Source organism: Mercenaria mercenaria, chromosome 16 (assembly GCF_021730395.1).
Source record: "Mercenaria mercenaria strain notata chromosome 16, MADL_Memer_1, whole genome shotgun sequence".
Lineage (NCBI taxonomy): Eukaryota > Metazoa > Mollusca > Bivalvia > Venerida > Veneridae > Mercenaria > Mercenaria mercenaria.
Window position 1 is genome coordinate 68,073,799 of NC_069376.1, and position 10,060 is coordinate 68,083,858.

Genomic DNA, 10,060 nt, shown 5'->3' on the forward strand with positions numbered 1-10,060 from the left:
AATCAGAACGCACAAACGTTACCTTATTCCCAGATATACACTTACCTCATTCCCAGTAAGTTCCTTTCACTTTTTTGAATTGGTGGTCTCTGACCTGAATGATTCATAAACGGGCTCAATCGAACCAAGTCGGCTACAAGTCAAATGGTTTATCGCGGCCAGAAATTTGTACAAACCGGACAGAAGTTGCGAAATTGTCATTTGTGCAGGAATGAAGCGTTTACCATAATGTCCAGTACTGGACAGGTATAGTGACCATGCAGGGACACAGCCAATTTTCTCAGAGGGGGTCCGATCCCCTGCCCCCACCCCCCACCCGCCCTGGAAATTTTGCAATTTGGCACTTCATTTTTTGCATTCTGGGACAGTTTTATGGACTAACCTGTTAAATTTGCGAAAATGATAAAATCAAGCTTTCTTGAAGGTAAAATTCTTAGTTTCTTTTAGATAAATAATATGAATTATGTCGGGGTCGTATGTAGCAGCAGCCGCATATACTTTACATGCAGTCCTAATGTTGCCTTTTTCGAAAAACATTTTCTTTCCTTCTTGTCTTCTTTCCTTTTTTTAAAGATTTTCCAGAGGGGGTCCGGACCCCGGTCCCCACCCCCCATCTGGATCCGCGCATGGTGACATATCATGCTTTCTGTTTATGCAGGTAAACTTGTGTTTGGTTAAATTTCAACAGAGCACAATTGTCTGAACAGTGTACAAACTCATTACTGTTTTTTCAGGCAAGGGTGGAAAAAAAAAGGTAGACAATGAAAGCAGTAACATTTTTATTAAAAAAAAATAAACAATGAGACAAAAGTTTCCAACATCTTTGGACGGTTCAAAAATCCCATGTTAAACATACGATAAAGCCCGAAACGCGTGAAAATGTTCCGAATGTAAATCGGGTGAAGTAAGCGCTCTATGTAGATTATGCGTCTAGATTGATTAAACTGGGCGAGTCTACTTACTTATTACTTGAGGATGAAAAAAAACGTGTTTTTTTAAATGTTGCTCTTAAACAAGGGTGGCGGTTGAACTACTAAAAGTACAACAACAGTTGATTCACAACAAATCGTACGGTATGTTTTATAATCAGTAGAAGCTAGTCGTATTTACGCTTATGAGACCTGTTTCACCCATAAGTAAAGAATTGACAGGTCCATCATGAAATATTTTCCCCATCGTGCAAATACTTGTCCTATTCAATATGATCGCGGCCTCGGCCGCGATCAATTATATTGATTGCTTGCGCTAAATATGCTTCCAAAACTGCCATGTCTGTAGGATTTGTATATCAATTAATCACGCTCAGGGTTATGGACAACGTAGTGCATCGTGTTTTGCTGCTCAATGATTTGACTTGGAACTGATAATAAAATAATATTGACCGAGACTGGGGAAAATATTGACGTCTCAAAAGTCCTAGGTAGGTGAATTGAAACTTCATATGAAATACCATTTCATATTGTACGGCTGAATAGTCTATTTTTATTTTTACCAACAATTTCCTAGCAGTTATTCTATTAATTGTGTAATAACCACATTAACCAAATATTACTAGTATATGTTACACTCTTTTATGAACTGGACGGCAGCCATCGAATAAAGAGGGAAATGATGACATATGACTGTACATAATGCATAGCTAATTTTGTCAACACACTGAATGAAACATAGTTTTCTTTTTAAATATACATGTATCTTTTTTTTTCACAGACGGCAACCAAACAAAATATACAAGCCGAGAAATATTTTATCAGTATTATATATATTAGTTACGTATAATAATGTGACCAAATAAATTAGATATCATTATATAGTACATAGCGTTTATATTACAGCTGGATTAATGTATTCTTGTCATGAATGACATGTATGCCATTTTGGGTACATTATTTACTGTATAGTAATATTGTGATATCACTTTTAATATGAAATAAATATTTAGCATGACTGAGAAAATATCAAATGTGTAAACATGTGCTTTCAGCTGTAGCCAAGGTAGTCTGTACACAGTGAGAATGATCGATCGAGAGAAGTCAAAAGCTACCTAATATTTATGGGATTCGTTCTACACTACTGGCGAAGCGGCTAGTGATTCATCAGTCCACACACTTACTCAAGGTCTGGTAAGTTAAGTTAAACGATGATATTTAAAAAATCTTCACGATTATTTATTGTGTATATTTCATGTATACATATGAGAACATATATAGCGATTCGGTATTATAGTATTGATTTTATCTTTAATAACATTATTAAGATAGCGGTTAAATGTGTTGATACTTATTATAAATGGGCACAGGCGTAGCCAAATGTTATGCGTACGTTGAGGTTTCAAAAGTACATGCAAAATATAGGGCATCAGTAAAACAGTTAGTTTTTTTTTTTTGGTAACTTTACAGTGACGTCACACGGTACTACGATGTTTACAAAACAAAATAGGTATGTCAGTGTATCAAATGTCAGTTGATGTTTATATGAATTTTTGTGACTTTTAAAACTGGGTACAAAAATGAATTGAAATGTATTTCAACCTTTTCCGATTTCATTGAAATTTTAATACGTTGATCAAACCATAAATTTCAAAAATGTTCTTTATATTACAGGGTGTCCCAGAATATATGTCCACTTAACAAATGTTAATAACTTTGTCAAAAATGCTTCAATACTAACAAATTTGGTCTCAGATGAAAAGTAATGGATGTAAGTTTTTCCTCATTGCAAAAACGGCATCGTGGGATGTCACGGTAACGTCTGATGACGTCATCAATGACGTCATTCATATTCAGGCTTCCAAGATGGCTGACATTACTGAAATTGTTAGGCTCTACTATGAAAATGGCAAATTTCCATCTATTGTTCGAAGAAAGTTGATTAAAATGCATCCTTCAATAAAGGCACCTTCCAATAAACAAATCATCCGAGTAGTTCAAAAATTTGAGAAGCATGGAACAGTTTTAGATCGCAGGAAAGATAATGCCGGGAGACCGAGAAGTGCCCGTTCCGAAGAACTGATTCAAGCAGTGTCTGAAGTTGTAGGAGAAACTCCCAGAACATCTGTAAGAAAGGTACTGAGTGACATTACATATAGATCTACGTGTAAATCTACAGTGCATAGAATTTTGAAATATGACTTGAAGCTAACAGCTTATAAAATTTCAATGATGCAACACTTAAAAGACGATGACATTTCAGCAAGGATTGCATTTGCAGAGTGGATGCGGTCACATGAAGAATTAACAGACAGTATTTGGTTTAGCGACGAATCACATTTTCATCTTGATGGCTATGTCAATAAGCAAAACATCAGTTTCTGGGGATCTACGAAACCTGACTTTCATGACGAAAAGCCGCTGCATAGTCAGAAAGTTACCGTCTGGGCTGCCGTGAGTGCATCCAGGATAATCGGGCCATTCTTTTACGAGGAGAATGGCGAGTGTTGTACCGTGACTGCTAAACGATACTTGAAAATTCTGCAGAATAAGTTCATTCCAGAACTGATAAAAAAGGGAACAGTGAATGAAAGATGTTGGTTTCAACAATAAGGGACGACCCCCCACACTGCAAATGATGTTTTAAAGTGGTTAGAGCAAACATTTGGCACCCACTTGATTTCTTTGAAAACCGAGAAAGTTTGGCCTCCGTATTCACCAGATCTCAGCCCCCTGGACTTTCATCTGTGGGGATACTTGAAGGGCAATGTTTATTACCCCAAACCAACATCCATTAGAGAGTTAAAAGCCGCTATTCGTAGAGAGAGATAAGAAAAAATTCAAGAGACACATGTGCCAACGTCATACGTAACTTTAGAGAGCGGATTGAGCTAGTCAGGCAAAATAATGGCGGTCACTTAGAACATATACTATAGAAACTGTAAGTAAATAATCAAGGTAATTGTTTGATGTACAAAAACTTATGTATGTACTCTTTCAAATGAGATATAATTTGCTTATGTGTGACTCTTCTGTGAAAAGTTATTAGCATTTGTTAAGTGGACATATATTCTGGGACACCCTGTATATGGAATCTATTGCAAAAATATACCCAGGGGACGTAGGAAGTTTCGTAAAGTATATAAGGTATTTCAAGAAACTACTGCTTACATGTCTTATTGCCGCTAAAACGGATTCATATATAATATATATTTAATTATACATGTAATCTGTTGCTTTTACTATCTTTTCTTTTCATATCATTTCTAGATAACAAATAATGCCGCTACATTAAAATGAATTCACGAGCAGCACAGAACAAGGGGCAGGGGGCTCAGTACAGCTTGCAAACGATCATGAAGCTTTTTATTTATCAACATCACATGAAAAGAACTGGCATTTTGTTTACACAAGGATGTGAAATATTGTGTTGGGGACTACTTTTCTTGTCAAACGATGTTTATTCCCGACACAGTAATGTGGAATTATTACTCGGAATAATTTACCTGTACTTATTCATTCGGACTATAAATATGGATGTATTAGTCTGTTCTAAGGGTAGAGAAGATGAATTTGATTGGAAGAGACTTACTATGAGACAGCGAACAGCTTTATTTGGAGCAATTATTTCTATGAATGTCCTATTCATTACACCAGTGCTGTTTATATTGACGTTTGAAGAAATGTTTCTTACAGTTATATTATTGGGCCTGGTACTCCCTGTTCTATACAAAGAGGTATATTTCTTTTTTATTGATTTAGTGTTAGTGAAGAATTCAAAAGAGTCATTGAATACATGTTTATATGTATCTCTTAAATTATTGCATATGTATTTTATATTGCTATGTTCAATGGTAATATGGTTGCATCGGAATGAAGGGTTTCTGCACAAGTTTTATTCTAACAATGGTATTGTACAGTATCAAGCACCAGTTTTAGATGGAAGTGGAATTCGTAAATGCGATCTCATAACTCACATACTGCCGATGTCACATCGCAAGTTTGGACTAGACAAAGGTAGAACAAACAAACTTGATCCATGCTCTGCAATTCTTGGAGAGTATGTAACGTTCAATTGTAGGATAAACAGTAGTGATTCTAACAATATTGTATTTAGATGGATGAAAGGTGCAGAACACATAAGCATACGTGCGAATGAAAGATACAGAATTTCGAAAGGTTGGCATAGGAATAGTTTGTCAAAGAAACTTATTTGGAGCTCAAATTTGACAATAAATAGAATAACTACAACAGATTACGATATATACACTTGCTTAGCAAGGACTGTTGTTTGTAAGAAACATAGAGTTAAGGAAAGATTTATGCTTTTAATTCAAGACAGGATGATCTGTAGTGATCAGGTGAATTATAAATTGCTGTTAAATTCATCAGTCGCATTACATATGTTTACAGGAAGTCAACACGTTGTACGAGCACCGTTAGGTTATCTGCTCAGACTACAAAATGTTTTCCCGCTAAGATTTGTAGAGAAGATATCGGAGATAACCTTCATAAACGACGACTTTAATAAAAGTTTTAAACTGCCCTTTCAATTCTGTTCTGACAGTGTAAAGAGGTTGCACAATCTTGATAAAAGGAAAATTGACCAGTTTTCAGAAACTACATTTTGTACATTTTTGTATTATGGTAGATATTTGCTACAGGCAAAATTTAACACAGGCAATAAACTTTTGCATCCAAATTCACTAACTATTCTCCCTTACACGGACATAAGTGCTTATTTTCATATACATTCGCGGTTTCTCTTTTCTAAATTGTATAAAAACCTGATTTCAAACATCACATCTTTTAGTAAAGATAACCCTAATGCTATATTAATCAACACTATACAGGAATTAATATATCATCATATGCAAGTAATTGAAAGTCATGAACATACACTAATGCAACTCATAGTGGCTATTGTTCTACTTGTGGAATTCAAAATTTATCATTTTATTCTACATCTTACTCGTAGATCCATGGGTTTAGAACGGAAGGATATAATACGTGTTGATAAGAGGGATTATGACATATTTTTATCTTTCTGCGAGCAAAGCCAGGCGGATCAAGCTTTTGTTGTAGAAAAGCTTCTACCATACATGGAAAACAATCAGAATTTAAAAATCAGACCTTGTCATTTAATTCAGTCAGGTAGTCACCTATTTGAAACATTTTCGGAAGAAATTCAGAACTGTAAAAAGGTCGTGATACTATGGTCTGAAGAATACGCTGAAGATCCTGAATGCCGGCAGATTCTCAGTGCGGTGATTCTTGGTCTCCATAGCAACGAGCTTCTTAAACTTTCCGACATCATAACTTTAAGGTATCGGTCTACACAACTGCCATTTCGCTTTTCATTTTTTCTCCAAGAGTATTCAGCAGATGTGCCTGATGATTCGGACGACAGTCTACAAGATATTAATGATTTCATAAAGAATTCTTTTAGAAAAGACCAAAGTGTAGTCGATAAAGTAGGAAACAATAATACTTTCAGATTGTGCGTATATATAGTAGAGGTATTTTTCAATTTTTATTTGTCGTCCAGTGGCAAAGTGCAACATTTCATACACGCGATATTCGCCATCTGTTTTGTCTGTGTATTTATATGGATATCATCAATGTAAAATACTGTTTTTGTTTTGCGCTTAACGCCGTTTTTCAAAAGTATTCCAATTATGTAACGGCGGGTAGTTAACCTAACCAGTGTTCCTGGATTCTCTACCAGTACAAACCTGTTCTCCACAAGTAATTGTCTCAACATGTTTAGAATAGAATACACCTTATCACGGACAGCGTCATGACTTATGGCACAATTTTATTGTTTCCAATCTTCTTTAAAGCACATTGTAACAGTACATAAATATCGTCGTGAAGGTCAAATTTTGTTATGATAAAAATTAGATCATTTGAAAATAATGTATGGTTTTGTCTTTTTTTTTTTGCTATGACAGAGGAATCAAGAATATCCTCTATAAAGATTTTAGCAAGTTGCTATTCGATTATGTTTAGTGAAAATTCCAAAATGTTACAAAAGCACCGTTGAAATTAAATTTTGCTGAGTCCACGGTTTTGGAACCAGCCCCTGAACTTCAGCACCTGGTCAGTATTTTTGACAAAAAGCTTGAATCTGACGAAAGTCAATAATATCTTCTACGATAAGTCATCACGAAAAGTTGTTCTGAACTCAACCGGTAAACATTGAGTAGATGGTGCGCGCGCGCACACATACACACACACGCATGCACATACGCGAACGCATGTATACGCAAGCACACACACGCACACACACGCTCATACGCATACACACGCACACACACATACACTATAATAGCTTACTCCTGAAGAAGACTGTTAGACACTGAGGCAGATGAATTGGGGAACCAAACCTGTCGAAAATACTAGTATGCGTCCCATTTTAAACCTGTTTTGCAGTTCATGAAGCTAACATAGCGCAGCACTCATTATGGAACAAACATTCCATGTAGTTTCAATGCGAGGGCGGTTTTCACTCAAATCGTGTCATTATTGATGGTGACTTCTGTCTAGGCATTGCGTACATCGATGTTTGAATCCCAAGGTTTTCTTTTTTACATTTACATGTATTTACACGAGTACTTTCTGTGTTTATATTTACGTATAAGTGATTCACCGAGTGGGCATATATATATATATATCTTATTTACACTCTCCTGTGTCCTTTTGAACAAGATGGAGGTTATGAGTGAGAGCTCAGGTGGTATTTTGTGCCTGGCCATTACAAGGTGGATCCTCACCTTTGTATGGTCCCTGTGGCCTGTCCTGTTTTACCTTGTCCATGTATTTTTGTGTCAGTTATTACACACCTATCCATGTCCATGCAAGGTTTCTATTTGGTGAGACTGCGCTCTTAGATAGTGTTTATCCATTCCTATCGATCTTTGTCATTAAGAATGATTTATAAGTTTGATAATGACATGAGATTTGTAAACGGAGGAGTAAATAAATATCAATAATAAACTAGATTATTAGGTCATTAGTGTTTACAACCCAAAATTTCTCTACTTACAAAATGACGGGTGAGACAAGTTGTACATTTCATTCATTACCTCTCATGAACAGACTCAATCAAACCGAGTCTGCTAATATTCGTCTTGGTTGAATTCTTTGTTTCCAAAGGATCTTTTTACATATTTTATTAACTATCACAACAGCAATCTTTAAGTGCAACGTGGCAGCTGTAAAAAGTCTCCCCGTACTTGGATTCAGTGTTGTTATATTTTCTGGTCCTTTGGAATCATGGAGTCCATTCAACATGTGTGTTATAGATCTCCGCTTAAGTCGGTGCTAGGGGGTGTGAAAGGTGTTGCACATTTCATTACCTCTCATGAACAGACTCAGTCAAACCGAGTCTGCTATTATTCTTCTCGGTTGCATTCTTTGCTTCCAAAGGATCTTTTTACAGATTTTATAAACTACCACTACAACAATCTTTAAGTGCCGCGTGGCGGCTGTAAAAAGTCTCTCCGTACTTGGATTCAGTGTTGTTATATTTTCTGGTCCTTTGGGATCACGGAGTTCATTCAACGTGTGTTATAGAGTTCCGCTTAAGCCGTTGCTGGGGTGCGTGAGAGATGTTGCACATTTCATTACCTTTCATGAACAGACTTAATCAAAACGAGTCTCCTGTTATTCTTCCTGGTTGCATTCTTTGCTTCCAAAGGATGTTTATACAGATTTTATTAACTATCACAACAACAATCTTTAAGTGCCGTGTAGCGGCTGTAAAATGTCTCCCCGTACTTGGATTCAATTTTGTTACATTTTCTGGTCCTGTGGGATCACAGAGTCCATTCAACATGTGTGTATAGAGTTCCGCTTAAGCCGGTTTTAGGGGGCGTGAGAGGTGTTGCACATTTTATTACCTATCATGAACAGATTCAATCAAATCGAGTCTGCTATTATTCTTCTCGGTTGCATTCTTTGCTTCCAAAGGATATTTTTACAGATTTTATTTTCTACTTTTTGATTATGTTTTGTTTTAGCTTGAGCTCACGTTTTTTTCTATACAAGACGCACTAAGATATGGAACCATGAGTTAAGGTTACAAAACGCAATCTTTTATGTTTACAAACATGATGTTTACGGAATCAAACTGTTGTTTTATTTTGAGAAAATAATTTCACATGATCGGAATAATGCGAGGGCTTATGTCTAATCAGAAACACAAACCATTAAAACATAACGATATTGTAACAGCATGCTATTCAAGTAACATAACGTAAGTCATTGAGATTTAGTGTCAGATATTTCATTTAACGATTTGTCACATATTTTCACGACTTCAAATACCAGTATTGTATGATAATGGCCAGCTTTAGGTGACATTTGAACAGTTTCGAATTATGGCCCCTGGTCGATTTTTAAATATTTAGGGTAGCTTTGTTCAAAGTGTATTAATATTAATGTTTTTATTACCGGTATTGAAAGCTTATTCTTAAAGAAGTCAATGTGTACATGCATGTAGCTATAATAAGCAGATGCGAATATTTGGCTACACCTAGTTTCATAAATTTTGTGAGTCATTATTTCTTTAGACTTTTAGAAAAAGTGGGAGAGGAGGTTGTATTTGGTGAAGTGAAACTCAATTTTAGTATGAGTAGTGCTTCCAGGTCACAGCAGTGTGATTTTGATGTGATTTTACTGTAAGCAGATGTGACAAGAGAAATTTGTCTTAGAAGATACATGACTATGGAAGGGGATATCCGCCACGTCTCACATTATAGTAGTTGAAATTTCAATATGCTAATTCATTTCCCATATTGCTTTTTAGAAGTGCATTATCCCTATTTATATGTAAACTTGTAATATTTTAATTATAACACTACTTTTAATGTTGTAACCAATGAAAATTAAAATGATTTTTATAATTCAGTCATAAGAATTCATATGCAGATTTCTTAATAATAATTAAGTATTCAATTTGCTAACTATGCCAACAATATGGAAACCGTTGCGTCAAAATTAACTTAAAGGACTTGTTTCAATTATTATTAAGAATTTATTTTGCTAACTTTGTCATTTTAAGTAAGCTTAAAATGGCATTGATAAACTTCTTATTCCTATATTCAATTTTATTTTGATTTGGTCAT

The 10,060-nt window shown here is 35.4% G+C and overlaps 1 protein-coding gene across 2 annotated transcripts; it reads left to right on the forward strand.

The window, feature by feature from the left end:
- The first annotated feature begins 601 nt into the window (after positions 1–601).
- LOC123541219 (uncharacterized) lies at positions 602–7,082 on the forward strand. 2 transcript variants are annotated; one of them, XM_045326634.2, is made up of 3 exons: positions 602–1,420; positions 1,985–2,123; positions 4,200–7,082. In XM_045326634.2, the coding sequence occupies exon 3, from the start codon at positions 4,226–4,228 to the stop codon at positions 6,554–6,556; it is 2,331 nt and encodes a 776-aa protein (XP_045182569.2). In that variant the 5' UTR covers positions 602–1,420; positions 1,985–2,123; positions 4,200–4,225; the 3' UTR covers positions 6,557–7,082. The 2 variants fall into 2 exon arrangements, with proteins under 2 accessions (XP_045182569.2, XP_045182570.2); XM_045326635.2 differs by having other exon boundaries at positions 1,985–2,118.
- The last annotated feature ends 2,978 nt before the right edge of the window (positions 7,083–10,060 follow it).